The following is a 15,812-nucleotide window of genomic DNA, read 5'->3' on the forward strand; positions in this document are numbered from 1 at the left end:
AAAGGTTTGCAATTTGCAGAGCATAGTTAATACTGTGCAACTTCATTAGCAGAATGTTGCGAGTTTTTGTTGGCAGAGACAAGCGAAAACAGATTTTAAGCAGCGAGTACTAAATAAAAAGCAAACAACTTTAAGCAGCGAGTACTAAATAAAAAGCAAATAATTTAAGAATATATATTTTTTTTTGAGGTATATGTTTAATTTGAAGTGTTTCGCTTTCCCCATGAGCTTCGAATTATTGAGTCGACCTCATAATAAACCTAGAGCATGGGAGTTCTCGGACTGTGTTTCCTATGAACCCAGGGTTCCACAAAGTACTCTTATGAGTTCCTCAGGTTTTCTCAACCATCCCTTCCAGGGCGAAGTATTGTTTCCCCATATAGAGTAGAAATTTAGCAGATCCAAGCCACCCGCCAGTGCATAGCTGTGTGCCCGGCTCTCCCTAGTATATGTGCATTATGGTCCAAGAGGTCCGTACGCTTCTGCACCATTTTACCGCATCAGTGCTGAGTCTGGGAGGGTTTCCCCGATCGTTGATCGAGAGCAATAGGGTTTTCTCAAGTTGGAAAGGTTTGAGGACCCCTTGACTTAAAGGAAAAAGAGGCCCGCCGTTTTCTCGCATATTTCGGCCGCCTCGGAACGGCCGGGCATAGAGACTGACATTAGCTGTCCTGGCGGGTCCGGATTTCCGGTGAGGCTTCAATACTTGCGAGGAAGCAGCAAAACATCACTTGTTAGGTCGGTGCTCAAGTCTTTTTTAGCTTCTTTTTGCGAGAAAACGCCTACATTGTGCGTGCTATAAAAAGAACAACTAAAGTTGACAAGCAGCTGAACAACTCAAACGTGTCACGGCATGACGAATGCGCCTAACCTTTCGTCCGCTTGCTTTTTCCGGTCTTCCGTCACACTCTTTGTCCTTCGTTCTCTTAGGACCACCGACGTTGGTACTTACGCTTTGCCCCTCTCTGCTCCTGCCCTTACCTCCCCACTTTTGACAGAACTTTTTACGGTGCAAAACATACCCCATCGCAGTTGTAGCTTGCGCTAATTTGTCTCGGATGGCTATCTTTGAAAAGGTTTAGGTTATTGAGATTGTCGAGGAAATTGTATGTGGAAGGCTGCTTCACGCGTATGCACTTGACTGTGACCGAGTGCTTCATGATCTCTTGCGACTGCTTACGACGAGAGACCTCACTGGCGCCGTCTGCCAGGTAGTCCTGGAACACTTCCTGTTTTCATTAATATCCTAATTTTTTATGTATCATTCTTTCATCTTGGGCTCGAAATACTTCTTGACAATGATATATAAGCAACCGATTCTCACAGATGTTCCGTAGGTTTGATCTTACAAATAGTGCAAAGGTTCCAGTCTAGTAATATGCAGTTCCATGGCTATCTGAAAAATGGCGCTAATGCGTTCCACCGACCCATGGCGTGTTCCTAGAGGTGTTCACTGGTCGCTTTTCTACCAACAATCGTGTTCGGTTGGCGGCACGGCATATATTCGTTGGCAGTGGCGTGCAGCCATTTTGGGTCGGCGACATCCGTTTGGCACAAAATTAGATTGAAGCGTCGTTTGAGACATACCCTTGAAAAAATGTTTATAAATAAGAATTTCCTTACTTTCGCACATTTTGAAAATATACAGGGAGACGAGCAACGGAATTCTCTTTCACAGTCGTATATCCTGTGGTAGGCTAGAAGGGGCAGGAGGTATGATTGCAGAGAATTTTGAGCCGCTTTAAAAGACCTCTCCGGTGCTTATTGAAGTTGTGAGGCAGGCTCATTGGGGTTTCCTCTTCACAATGCAGGTGCACTTTTACGGCAACAGCTGTTAGTAAGAGCAGTGTGTGGTTGTCCTTCCCAAATATTTGCAGTGCCTCGAGCGTGCACGCGCAGCCACGGCACGTGTCGAAAGGCAAGGAGCGCGTGCTGGTGACCGGGCATTGGGAAACGAAGCGAAGAGCGTGTGCTGGAGGGCACGCTTGAAAGATTCGCCGTTCTCACGTGGAGCTGTGACTGTAGCTGACACGCCATTGTGTCGGCGCATGCTTGCGACCACCCAAGCAAACAAACTTGCAAGCCGTACGGTTATAGACCTTGGAAATTTTTGTAGCAAGAACAAAGAATGCATTTTCTAGTTACTGCACGCCGAGGAGTCGTGTCGTAGATCGAGTACGGATCAGGCGCAGGAGTGGAATCTCGAGAGAGAGAAAGAAAACAGCGTGAAAATACTCTGAATCATACTCTGGAGGTGACTCAGAAACAACAATGAAGCTCGAATGATAGCAAATCACACAAGCACCGGGCTACTGTAGCCTTGACATACGTTACACGATGGCATAAAGGCACTCTGAATGTTTTTGCGTATACGAAGCAATACAGTCCTACAGTTACTCTCATTTATTTTTCTTCTTTTTCATTTTCTTTGATTTTTTTTTATTAATTTATGTTTTAGTGCAAGAGAACCCACCAAGGTGCCCTCTCGCGAGCCAAGCTGCTTTGACGAAGAGTCTCAACACGACCCGAACACGACGACTCAGAGCGATGACGAGGACAGCAACGACCCAACGCTCCTGGCTTCCCCAGCGTGCCACTCCCTGAGGTCTCCTCCCGTTCCGGCACTGCGCAAAAAGGTTGACTTCCCGTCGCCACAGGGTCGCGCAAACCTCGCATTGCTGGGGTCCCCTCCGCCCACGCGGAAGCGGTGGCGCAGCCAGGAGGTCTACATTCCCCGGCAGTCCTTCGGGGACTCCTCGACGTCTCAGGGGGAGGACTGGATGTCTTCACCGGGCCGGCGTGACGAAAGCAGAGTGCGGCCCGCTGCGGCAGAACGCCATCGCTCTGTGAGTGTGACCGGATGCGGAAGGGTCCGCAACACCTCCCCGTCTCCAGTCAGGCAGGGTCCGCGGAGCTCCTCCCAGGTGAGAGCAACAAGAACTGTGACTGTGTTAAGAGATGGCTGAGACTGAACACAACCTACGTAGCAATGTCATTACCTCATTCGTGTAATAGACTCTTTTCAGAAGTCTGTGCCAACGCCTACTCGTCATTGTTTGCTCACATACATTGAGCATGTATTGAACATGAGCGAGGGCTGCGTCAGCATTCAGTGTGAACTCGGTTCAGCTTGTGTTAAAAACGAGCGCTGCGTCAGCGTTTGGCAGACACTCTGATCTAATCACGCTCTTCGTGTCCAAGCAATGGCGAGTGCCAATGTTGCTTGATGAACTTGTGGAAAGGGCTCTTACCTGGCCCCTACCACAAATTTTGTAGCCACACTTTCCTTTCCAGTCTTAGGGGGTCACCCTGCTTATATGTATAGCCAAGAAAACTTTTCTCTTTTTTCAAAAATTGTTTAAGATTTTTTTAATTTTTTGCGTCCTTCAATTTTAGCCATCTGAATGCTGGCTAGACACCTAAAAGTCCGAGTTCTAATAACATTGTCGGAAAGTCTGCCACTGAAAAAATCCCTCAGTGGCCGAAGATGGTTAGTTTTAAAGAGATGGATTTGAGATCAAAAATAGTTAGAATGGGGAATATTTTTAAAACAAATTATTGCTCACTTTGTCTGACACTGCTTTAGAAGATTCACGCACAACTTTGTCGGTATTATAAAACAGTCAAGAGCTGTTCAGATATGCTGCTAGACTCGAAACATGGATCTAAATTTAGTAGAGGTCATAGTAGAGAAGCCCAGAGACGAGTAGTAGCTAAAAAGTATGAGAACTACACCGTCTCAGTTCAGCTCGCAACAGGGAACCATCTACAAGCCTAATGCCTCACTCTTGCTTTTCTCAAGGTTTCTAGAGCTCTTCGCTATACTCAGCTAATCAGTGAGTTTTTCTCAAATATCCAGGCTAAAAATGGAAAAGATGGGGAATTGAATTCTTCACTTGCGGTAGGCTACCTGATGCTACATGCATTCTTCTGTTTCTCTGACTTGACCTTTGCATCGTGCAATATACGTATTTCAGTGGGCCACAGGCATAAGTTGCTTGCTTATCTGTGGTGGACGGTCGAGGTTGGAATTAGTCTGATTCTGCCATCTCGGTCCAACGACCAGTGTGACCTCAGTGGTATGGCGCTGAAACAGGTCTCTCACGGATAAGTCTTTATTGCTGCAAGTGTCGTTGCTGTGCTGTTGTATGCCAGGAAACACATGTGAGCTTCTCGCTTCATGATCCAACATGTGCTTGTTCAGTATGCACCAACCAATCTCCGGAATCCAATGCGGAGCGCAGGTTTGTCTGCTTCTTGTACAGGTGTTGCACCGATGTCAGAACGCCGAGCTCTGATTGGCTTCGATTGAAAGGATGGGTAGACTTCAATGCTAGCTGCATTGAGATCTAGTACCCATTATTCTTCCAGTTGGAGCCATGGAATGCTCGGTGTTTTGACATCACCGCAAGCTCTGCTCAAGAAGCAGACGAACTTGCGCTCTACATTGCTTTGTAGCTAATGCCTTGAAGAGCTGTATGTTCAGTTTTTCATTCTAAAAGCGTTGCCTTACAATGAAGCTCTAATATGTAATGAAGAATTGATGTCAATGCATGATGGCATAATTGAGCATGTGTCAGCAATAAGTGATATTGTTTAGGAACAGCACACGGAAGTCATTGCCTTATCCAGATTGAAGTTGTTTGATATTGTGAACTAAACTGAGGAATGGAAATTAATGAGGCCAATCTTTGGAGACCCTACTATTCTTGTTTGAGTACCTACTTAAAAGCTAGGAAAGTTGAGTTTGTGTGAAAAAGAGGCAGTGGTGTGTCATGTGCAATGAAGTCAGTAGACTGGCATGAGGAAAATTGTCAGCGCAGAATTGCATTTGCCATGCCTACCAGGATCCCTTGGTGCACCCGGAGATTGTCACGGGCCGTCCAACTCCGAGACAAGACAAGATCTTGCAGCAGTTGTCTTCACTGAGGCAGGTGAGAGACTGGAATTGCTGTTTGACCCTTTGGCTTCAATACATTTCGCTTGAAGGTTGAGGCATGGACTTAATTGGCATCAATGCTACTGCCGACTTTAAGGCTGATTCACACTTGCATTTGACTACGACTGACTGTACCACGACCGGTTTTTAAGCCTTGCGAGTGCTTATGACTGGCTATGCTGCTGCACAATTTATGTTATATCAAACTGAGTACGATTCGGTGTGAAGCCACAACCATAAACAAGAAGATACCTGCACATTGATAGCCATTTTGATTATCACCATGCTATTGCTGCAGTACAGCATTACAGCAGTACCTTTGTAAACTGACTTGGTGCTGTACAGTCTTAAGCTTCTGGCTGTTGGTAGGCACTGTAAATAAATAAATACCTAAATAGCTGCACCATGCTATTGGTGCAATAATAACAATGGCTTTGCAGTGACCTTTCAGATCTTTAAACTTTAGGGGTTTCCATTCACTGGCTGATATTTTATTTTAAAGAAAGTTTGTGATGAATTCATTGTTTCTCGAAATAAAGTATGCTTGTTTTAGTACACTATGTATTAAACATAGAGTAAATGTCACATTCCCAACGTGCATCGATTCCGTTGGAGTTTTCATATTTTCAAAGGTCTACATTCAGATATCATTAATGTATGTAGTACCACTAATGTGACACTCTGATTTCAGGGTTTGCTCATCAAGCAACGCGAGATGGAGAACAACTTGCTGAAATCCAAGACCTAAGGGCTTTGCCATGCATTGTTGTTTATTAAGCGACTGACCAAGTGTTCTGTGTTGCTTTGTCTATTTATGTGCTCATTGTAGTTTCTCTTCAATGCATACCTGACACCTGAAGATACTCATACATTTCTGAGATCAGCACAGTTTTTATTCTGAGAATTGGGGATTCCAAAAAAAATATTGAGGCTTTTTCCCATGCTGGGGGCTTCTCACGCCTGCACTGTTTGTGCAGCATTGTTGCATGCACTCTTATATAATGATGCAGTTGCATGTGTTAAAGGGACCAACTTGTTGCAGTTTTTATAGAGGGTGTTTTTTTTATCAGTAGTAGGGGCAGCTGTTTCATAGATTTGCAGACGTTCAATGCGAGGTTAACTATCACCACCAGTTTAATAATTAACTCGAACTGATTCAATCAATTTTTTATTTACTGGTCTTGGGATTAATGTTTTATATATAATTTCTGGTTTGCAGGTAGCCATTACTAGAGGCTGAAGCAACTTTCTAAATTTGCAGAAAGGCAATGTGATTTGAGTCAATTTCCAAAGAAAGGCAGTGGGCTAAAAACAGTTAGTGTTTGTTTTTAGGCCGTTTAATTTTCAGTATGGGTGCAAAAAGTGTGCTGAAAGTCCCATCCATGATGGTGCATAGAACAATGACACTCAACACCAACTGAGGAAAACCTTTTTGCTAGTTTCATGTCTGTTACATGCTGCTGATTTAATCAAATGTGAAAAATTATCCACAGCATTGCACTTTTTAGTCACGATTGGTGTAATCTGAGCTAGTTGGTTACTCATTATGAAAAAACCAGCTGAACTAAGGAAAAGGTAGAGATAGAAAGAAAGACACCCGATCGCTGGCCAGCGATCGGGTGTCTTTCTTTCTATCTCTACCTTTTCCTTAGTTCAGCTGGTTTTTTCATAACTTTTTAGTCTAATGTCTCTTTGTGCATTTTTCTGAGAATAGTGCTTTTGATGGTGTGTTATGGGCATTCTCACTTTGCAAGATAGTGTCTTATACGTCCAACATATCATCCTAGTTTATCTCCCGTTGAACTCTCGATGGGCATGACTAGTTCACAGTGGAGATGGTATCCAGGTAATGGTCACCCCCTTGTGTAAAAGAATCTGCCAATTAAAACAAACACCCTGTATTGTGACAGATCAATAGAAATAGCAGTTGTGATCCATGTTATATTCTATGCATGCCATTTTGGATGCAGATTTGATTATTTGCAGACCAAGCATGCAATGCCTTCTTAATATACAATTGTACTGTTTGTAACCAGTGTTTTTTTGTACTATTGCAACTGTGTACAAGTGGCATAGCTCTTCCATCTATATCTGTGTTGTATTTAGTTTATTAGAAATTCTGATTACATAGAAAGTGCACACACTTTCAATATGCTGTAGTATGCCAAGCTTTAATGCATCAAATTTAAGCCGAAGCCACAATTTAGATCTCTGTACGTTCTGCCTTCATACGACATGTTTAGATGGAAGAACTACCTAAGTGTTGCAAATAGGCACCTGCCTATGTCTGGTCTCTTTACAGGATTTTAAACTGTTTGTTTACATGTTTTACAATTTTACATGATGTACAGGAATCTTGTTGTTTTACTATTTGAAGTTTTATTAGTTGACATCAATAAACACAGATATGTACAGATTATTAACAGTGTGCATTTTCTTTCCTTAACACTCGTAATTATTTGCTAGTTTTATATTAAAAATAATGTAAGGTAGCAAGTAAAAATTTGTTTTATTTCAAAGCCGGGCAGTTATTTTTCTTTTAAATATTTGTATTGACAGTGTGTCGATTGTGGCTGTACTTTATTTCGCCTTCAAGTGGTAGTGGAGCAACGGTTGCATCCTTTTGTACCTTGCATTTCATTGCTGGCCAACTAACAGTAATTAACTTACTGGCAGATGCCTTGATATGCAGTACCGTTTATTGCTCTTGTAATGCCGCAACCAAGTATACTTTAATCAATTCAAAGATTAGAGATTAGCACAGCTTCTGAAATTCCCGCACTGAAGTAAATCATGTAATACTCTATACTTGTTGTATACTGAAAAGGCTTTACTTCTTTTTTGACCTTGCTGTTCCTTTCTAAAGAAAATCAAGTCTCCAAAAACTATGTGTAGTAGAGGCTTCATGCCAGAAGACAGCTTTTATATAAAATATAATGTTACAATCGCACATTAGTATAGACAATGATGAATGACCTTGTGCCTGAGCAGTGGCAGTACGAACGCAACTTTTGTGTCACTTGCACATATTGTCTGGATCCTTTGGCACACATGCGATGGATGTCGGTGAAAGCACACCTTCCAGCAAGAAGAGCCTTGCACCGCAGTTCTTCACGCACACTGTCCTCTGTCTAGATCAAAACTTAGTGCACCAGTAAAGTGGGTCCCGCACCCCCATTTGTTGCTGCTGGGGCAGCCTTTGTGCTTGCTGGGAACGTGCCGGAGCTGAAGACCGCTGCTCAGAGACGTGCAGTGTGGCAAAACTGGGCTGATTGAACCTGTGGAAGACAAAGGGTGGGAGGGGAGTTACGTCTTCTGCGTAATGTGAGGGTTATTGGGGAAGTTGTCGACAGTAGTATGCAAAGCAGTATGGAGCAAGGTCACGCGAAGCAATAACTACAGTGCCGCTGCCTGCTATGTTGAGCTTTTGCTTATATTTGAAAGGTATAGTTTTATCGTCTAGCATATTGCCTGAAATTACAACTTGGAGCTCTCAGTGGCAGTTGGGAACACTCGGGTCTCTGCTTCATTCAAAGCATGACTGGGCAAAGTTGTCTTACACTGTGGACCACTGCTCAGCCATGATCCAACGGTTGTATCTATTTCATCAGTCCTTTTTGTGGTTTTATTTTAGCATGCTATGTTATAGAAACCATGAAATGTTTTCTTTTAGCTCTTTTAGCGTAAATGGGATACTTCAAAGAAATTTGAAATATTCCCGTCGAATTCAAAAATAGGTTGAATATGATTCACAATATCCATAAATGACAATCGCACGTTTCTATTTTGAGCCTGGTGGCTGTATTTTTCGTTATAAACGGCCCACTCTGGCAAGCGCTCGAAGAAGGCCCAGCGGAGACCACGTGACATCCAACGCAATCGTGACATAGGTCGTCTCAGGACGAGCAAAGCTACAGCAAGGCTGACGTCGAGAGGATGGCTTAGTCATTCCAGCCACCGAAGCGGCTGCTTTTGTACGAATTTTGAGTGACGGGTTAATCTTCTGTAATCTTGTAGGGGGACAATAGCGACTTCTGCGACACACAAAAGGCATTCTCGGGAAGAGGGGAGTTCCTCCTGCCCCTCTTCTCTTGCCGTGACCGGAGGCGAGACAACCTCCGTCACTAGCTGTCAAGGTTCCTAGATGGGCATAACAAGCGAGGCGTTAGCGACATCCACCAGGTGCTCTTTGCTAATCGTTTAATTCGTTTTAAAATTCCTTTTCGTGACCTTTTTGACAAGATATTGGTATGTTCGATGTGATGCTGCTCCTTTGAATGCACATAGAGCATAAAATAAGCACCGAAATTTCGTTGTAGTATCCCTTTAAAGGGCAACTCCGCTTAATTCCGAAGATTTCGGGATAATGAGTGATTTTGCATTAAAAAGCCCTTGTAAAAGACACCACGTCGTTTGCTTCGCGAAAAATGGGATATATATTTTTAAATTATTTTTAAACGAGCGGAAATCGAAACTGAAACTTCGGCTCCGTCCGGCAACAATGGCCTCGGGCCGCCAAGAACATGGCCATCACGTGGTACGAGATGTCACGTGATCATCTATGCAACGACGGGCGTGCGCAGAAAGTTTCGTCTGCACCCTTTGCCACGTTTTGGGGTCTACGACATTCGATGACGTCTGCACAACTGTGGCATATGTCTGCGCACGTAGTGTCCGTAGTGTGGACGACACTCCGAGCGACAATAATCACAAACGGTGAGTCGACAACGGTGGAACGGCCGACCCACTGTGGTTGAACCATGGTAGGTCGGCCGTTCGGCTCCCAAGAAGCGCGCTGCGCAGGCGCCAGTCACGTGGACACCGCTGAGCGCCGAGAGGAAACGTTGCTGACGTCATCCGCTACGCTCGTACAGAGAAGTAAAAACAAGCAAAAGGGGGCAATGGTGATGACGTTTAGCTCAATGTGGGCTACGCCCACGCCGCAGCCTTGACTGCGCTTTTGGTTGCGCCTTAATTCGCCTGAATTCACCCGCTCGAGTCAGCCGATTTCGGCAAGTTGCAAAGTTTGCCGGACCGTTTAAAGGCCCGTTCACACTCTTGCGACCGAGTACGACTGAGAGAGACGAGATCTCTTACAACTTCTTAAATGTTTCTAGAATGAGGGAACACACTGACAATGTGGCGCCATCTATGCGGTGACCCTAGAACTGCATTTCACAAAAGCGAAGGTTTTGCGGGATTTCCGAGGTCAAATGTGCGTAATACCCATAGAAAGGCTCGTTTATAACATTGACAAAAGCTTTTCGAGCCAAAAAAGAAAGGATATTGCGCGAGAAATAAAAAAAAATATGCCGGACCGCCGAGTTTACTATGCTTCCCAATAGATGGCGCCAGTGTGTTCTCTGGTTTAAGAAGTTTTAAAGAACCCAGGTTTAAGAGGTCGCAAGCAGTCGCAAGAGTGTGAACGGGCCTTAAGAAACATCTAGACAGAACTGCGTCGTAATATTTGGTGTGTGGTCTCCCTAGGCAATACTGAAGAGAACTGCATTGTTTTTTCACAACCAAAAATAAAGCGGAGTTGCCCTTCAATCAGGGGCGGATCCAGACCTCCATTTTGGGGCGGGGGGGGGGGGGGGGGCGGTTCCTCGGCGTAAAACGGGGGGGGGGGGGGGGGGGGGGAGTGTTTATATTTTTTGTGGAGTCATCGTTTTTACTAAACTCTGATAACATAATATAGATCTTGAGAGCTTTTGTATCGGTTTACCTGTAGGGGATGAACTCTTTGAACTTTCTGTGGCTATGCACACCAAGGCACACGCTCCCGTACTTTTGACTGCATAGCCTCAGAAAGCTGGGCATCTGGCCAACGCAATGTCTCTGCTCGTGCGGAAAATCACGTGCAATTGCAAGCCTACCAAAGCTATATTCACGTGCACGCCATACGTGCCTGCTCGTATGGGGCACCAGTCAGGACGCTACACTGTAGCGTCCTGACTGTAAATTTGACCGTAAAATTTACGGCCAAATACCAGGCAGCTGATGCTGCCAAACTTGTACAGTAAAAATAACGGTGCACTGTAAATCTGGTTTACGATAAATTTAAACGGGGACCGTAGAAATCTACGGTCGGCCTTCAAATTTGCGGTAAAAAAAATTTTACAGCGCGCCGTTATTTTTACGGTGCAATTTAAACGGCGAGAAAGGTGGTAGTATTCAGGTTCATAGCATCATTGTATAGTGATGTTATGAACTCAATGATGTTATGAACCTCGACCGAACCAAGCACGTTTTGAAGGCTTTCAGCAAGTTGGCCGAACATGTACTGTTTGTACAAGAAATGCCGACGTTGAAATTCATAAATGGTTTTTTGAACTGTTGATACCGGCATAAGAAGCGTTCCGTTGAACTTCAGGTACAAAAAAAAAACAAGGTCGTATTGTACGGCCTTCCTTTTTTCTCCTGCAGACAGAGACATTAACACGTCGTAGTTATCATTAGGGGATTGCATCACGTTAAGAGCACCGTCTTCATTAGAATCCGCACTAGTCGACCGAGTCGAAGAGTCCTCAACCTGAAGCGGGCCTGCAGGCGATGCGCCGTCGCCCAAGAAACCCGTCACTCGTAAATGCGCCCAGTTCAAATGTGCCGTGATCGAACTATGATTTTACACCTTCTGACAGTTGGAGCACGAACACGAAAACAAAATACTGTCGGTGATGTGGCCTTTTAGATGTTTTAGCAAAGCCTCCCTTGTGTGGCACTCCTCTAGGCATGGTGGCAAAGTGCACTGAAAGCTTTCCAAACTCCTCGAAACAACCAAACTTCCCTTAGGCGTACCAATGCCTATGTCTTCTCAAAATATGACACCTGAGAGCATCATACGTAACAAACTGGCGACAGCATCCTTCGTCCACACACTGAAGAATTCGAGAGCGTGCTTGAACAGAAACTACAAATTCTGCAAGTAAACATCTTTTAGAGTGTTGTATTTATGCCACCATTACACTATCCTTGCCAATCAAGCAGCAGATTGATAGTGAAATACCTGCCTCGAGTATCCAGTTGCCTTCCGCTCTAAATTTTCAGGTGCACAAAAATCCGGGAATGCCACAAACGAACGAGGACAAAACGGCGCGGAGACGGGTGGGAAGGCGGGAAAATGAACTGAACGTGAGCTTTTTCCACTTCTTTCCGCGTTGTCCCAACCAACGTTTCTTTCTTTTGTTTATGCTTCTAGCTATAGTCGCATTGTTGCTCTACTGTTTGCTCTTAGTTCTCTTTTTTTTTCCTTTTTCAGTTAAGGCAGTTACGCTGGTTACGCTCTGCGCTGGCGCGGCTGGCGCGGACAAAGAAAGGAGGTGAAGGGGCGAGAGGAGACTCTCTGGGTTCCCGCAGCTTCCGAAAGGTCAAGCGTGGTGACCAATTAGCGAAGTGCGTCTTTTCTTTCTGTTTTCTTGCTCCATGAAGTTTTGCGTTTCCCTCTCGGTTTTTTTTGCTCGTTTACGGCGCATTTCAGATGGGTCCATATCACATGAGCGAATGAAATTTTAGCGAACAGCGACATTTGAGCGAATGGACGTTTTAGCGAATAACCGGGGCGCGCGTTAACCCATCCGCCGCGCTGCGTTTTACGCCGCTTCGCGGCGACAGTCTGCGGCGGCTCATTACGAAAATGGGAATCCATTTGGCCCACCTGAAAACGCCGCTTCGCGGCGTCCGACTATTCGCTAAAGTGTCATTCGGTGAAACGTGGGCGTTCACTAAAACGTCATTCGATCGAGTGATCGAATGACAAGTACGCCGTGAAGAGGAATTATCGAAATGGGAGGCCCTCCCATTTCGATAATTCCTCTTCACGGCGTACTTGTAGTTTTTATTAGCGTATAGCGCCGTAAATTTGACGGTTACTTTTTACAGTGTATGCTTTCGAAGCTAAGCGCTTGTGAGCCCGAGCATGCTGGGCGCCGATAAAAGCTGCGCACAATGCCTGGTTACTACTACTGATATGTCAAAAAACACCTCGACCGCACGAACACTCGTGGGGGAAGCTTTAAAACTAATAGATTGCGTTTGTCCAAAGTGAAGTAGGGTAAGATGGGCCAAATGAGACGCGGGACAAAATGCGACAGTTGGAGTGAAGGCACCCAACGAAAGTTTTTGTTTAGTGCCAGCTATCACCTAGACACAAATTTCAAGCTTCACTGAGACGTGCCTTAGCCTGTTCACTTTGCGTGAGCCATAAATGACTGCCTTTGGCAAGTCCTTTCCGGAGAAAAAGAAATGCCGATTTGAGATTGCCGAGTTTACCGCCCGTCAAAGAGGTGCATAATTCCGCGCGAGATTTCGCTTCGAGAAGTACGCCCCGGTTGGCACAGACTTTCTACCAAGGTATAATTTAATTTCATTCCTAAGTTTTATTAGCTTCATGCAGACCAAATTTGAGTGCTCAGCGTGCTTTTTTTTTACGGAAATAATTATTCACGTAACGGGATACGCGCGAGACAAAACGCGACAATGTGGCATTGTATGACGCGTGTGTCCATAATGTACCAGTTTCCTGGTTGTTCCTGAGTCATATTTCCCTCTCGGTGTCTGGGAGGATCAAAACGTACAAAAGAAAGACAGCAGGGGCTTCATGGCGCATAAGTAACACTGCGAATGCTCTTGAAAGTGAAGCAACAGCGTCACTCCCTTCGCGTTGCCGCCCCTACCAAAAAATCCGGTATAACTTTTCGCTATCCGGATTATGGAACCGGAAATCTATCTGAATTCTATCTGGAATTTAGGTTTTCAGAAATTATTCCTTTGTCTGCAATCTGGATTTCGGGTTTCCAGTAACAAATTTCCGGTTCCATATTCCGGATAGGGAAAGTTATACCGGATTTTTCGGTAGGGGCCACACTTTTTGGCGTACCAAGGGATGTGCTTCAAAAGCGAGCAAAAAGAAAAAAAATGGAAAAAGCAATGGCTCCACAAAAAAAAAAAAAAAAAAAAATGGCGAGGCGTTTGGGGGGGGGGGGGGGGGGGCGATCGCCCCCACCGCCCCCCCCCCCCCCCCCTTGGATCCGCCACTGCCTTCAATGCTTCGGTCGGAAGCTGCATGCGCAAAACGCAATATTGCGTTCTACGCGTGTGCATTTCCGACCCGCAATTGTACTGCGTACGCAAGGCTCTTGCGTACGAGCCACTAAAACTCCTTACTGTTGTTATAAACCAGGAAGGAAAAGTAAATGTACATGCTAAGTAAGGAACTTCATGCAAATAATATTTTATTTTTAATAATCAATAAGTAAAAATAAAAAGACAGGAATTCGGCTCCAGAACAAAATGCTTGACTTCAGCCCCTCTTCATAAAATCAACTTCTGGAGTCCCTGACAATATTTGAAGAGCAAAATATTTTGATTGCACCAGAACGGCATATTCGATTTTGGGAGTTTTCGTTTATGCCATGTTTGGTGACACCTACTACGCAAACTACTAACACCAGAAATCTGAAATATTTTAAACTAACCATGTTCACACATACAAAGGCCAAACTACTACTTTGGCATTACCGAGAGGAATATTCACGACGACAATGGTTCACTGAAAAATCTCTAGACGCTCTTCTTCCGCATATTGACCCGGACCTTAAATTTCCACCACACACTGGAACGAAAAGGAAATGCGACATTCTCCTGCACCGATTAAGACTCGAAGTGGTTTTTACTGGAAGTTTCTTACATCGAATTAACATCCTCTTTGTATGTCAGTGGTACACCAGTGAAAGGCACCGAATGAAAAGTCTATATTAAGTGAAGATATATGCCATACGTTTATGGTTGTATATGTTTGTAGGTATGTGCACAAGTGAGTGAGCGTGACAGTATGTGGCGTGAGTGTAGGTGATGTGCTTTATCCCAACTGAAAATTAGACATGCAACAGACTGACAAGAAAAACATCAATTGCATCAACTGTTTTTGTGCTGTGTTTTGTAGCAAGTGTTCAGTGGCGCTATTTATTTTTTCTTTGTGTGCGTGTGTGTGTGTGTTTGTGTTGGTATGGTCGTGTCACGCCCGTGTTTTACTCCCTACTCATTTCTTTCCTTCTTTAATCATTATGTTTTAGGTCTTAGTTCATATCACTTTCAAGTTTTGAAGTAGCCGGCACCATTTCAAGGCTGCCACATTCTCCATAGCACCATCTATTTTCTTCTTCTGATTCAAATATTTTTCACTTATAATAGACCATGGGAACTATTTATATAAATATGGACAGCATTGTGGAGGTTAAATTGTTTGCCTCAAAAGCGCAAATAACATGGCTTCTTTGACGTTTTGTCACAGGTTTCTAAGCCGTCATTTAAAAATAAAAATTTAATATCTGCGTACAACAATAAAATGTATGGCATATATTCTTAAATAAACATTGTTTTTCGAATAATATATAAATCTGCTTTACCACATTAGGCGCCCACACCCAAACTTTTATGATCAGAAAAAATATGCACAGTACAATTATATGTAAAATTGATGACCGGACAAGCGCCCACCCCCCATTTTTAGTGGGCGCTTGCCCGGTATTTTACGGTAGAAAATTTTAATTTTTACGTTCCAGATTTGTTCTAAATTGAAACTTCAAGGGGCAGTTTAAAACAACAACAACATGACGAAAATATTTCCTGGAGAAGAGGAACAAAAGAGACAAAGGACAAAACGCAAATCTCCTAACGCAGCTATGGGTGACTGAAGCGCCAACAACGTCTCCGATTTTTTTAACATTTATAGTACAGTTCTCCATTATACTCTTGTGTTTATTCATTTACAAAAAAAATTTTCATCTTTTTTTTTTTTTTTTTTTATGTTACAGCGTTGCAAAGTGTATTTTTCACGCCGACATTTTTTCCCAATGCCACAGACGAGATATTCGTT

At 44.0% G+C, this 15,812-nt stretch overlaps 2 protein-coding genes across 6 annotated transcripts in view; one reads left to right on the forward strand and one right to left on the reverse strand.

The window, feature by feature from the left end:
- The window catches only part of LOC8029474 (zinc finger CCCH domain-containing protein 18), a 35,708-nt gene extending 29,184 nt beyond the window's left edge, over positions 1–6,524 (forward strand). For all 4 annotated transcript variants that reach the window (XM_040505076.2, XM_040505077.2, XM_040221841.3 and 1 more), the window contains 3 exons: positions 2,459–2,924; positions 4,848–4,934; positions 5,631–6,524. In XM_040505076.2, the coding sequence (XP_040361010.2) occupies positions 2,459–2,924; positions 4,848–4,934; positions 5,631–5,687 (610 nt within the window). In that variant the 3' untranslated portion in view covers positions 5,688–6,524. The remainder of the gene's footprint in view (positions 1–2,458; positions 2,925–4,847; positions 4,935–5,630) is intronic.
- Positions 6,525–7,620: 1,096 nt separating this feature from the next.
- The window catches only part of LOC115323748 (protein shisa-2 homolog), a 77,284-nt gene continuing 69,092 nt past the window's right edge, over positions 7,621–15,812 (reverse strand). For both annotated transcript variants that reach the window (XM_029984128.3, XM_029984127.3), the window contains exon 7: positions 7,621–8,217. In XM_029984128.3, the coding sequence (XP_029839988.1) occupies positions 8,076–8,217 (142 nt within the window). In that variant the 3' untranslated portion in view covers positions 7,621–8,075. The remainder of the gene's footprint in view (positions 8,218–15,812) is intronic.

Source organism: Ixodes scapularis, unplaced genomic scaffold, assembly GCF_016920785.2.
Source record: "Ixodes scapularis isolate PalLabHiFi unplaced genomic scaffold, ASM1692078v2 PGA_scaffold2__306_contigs__length_199485367, whole genome shotgun sequence".
Classification (NCBI taxonomy): Eukaryota; Metazoa; Arthropoda; class Arachnida; order Ixodida; family Ixodidae; genus Ixodes; species Ixodes scapularis.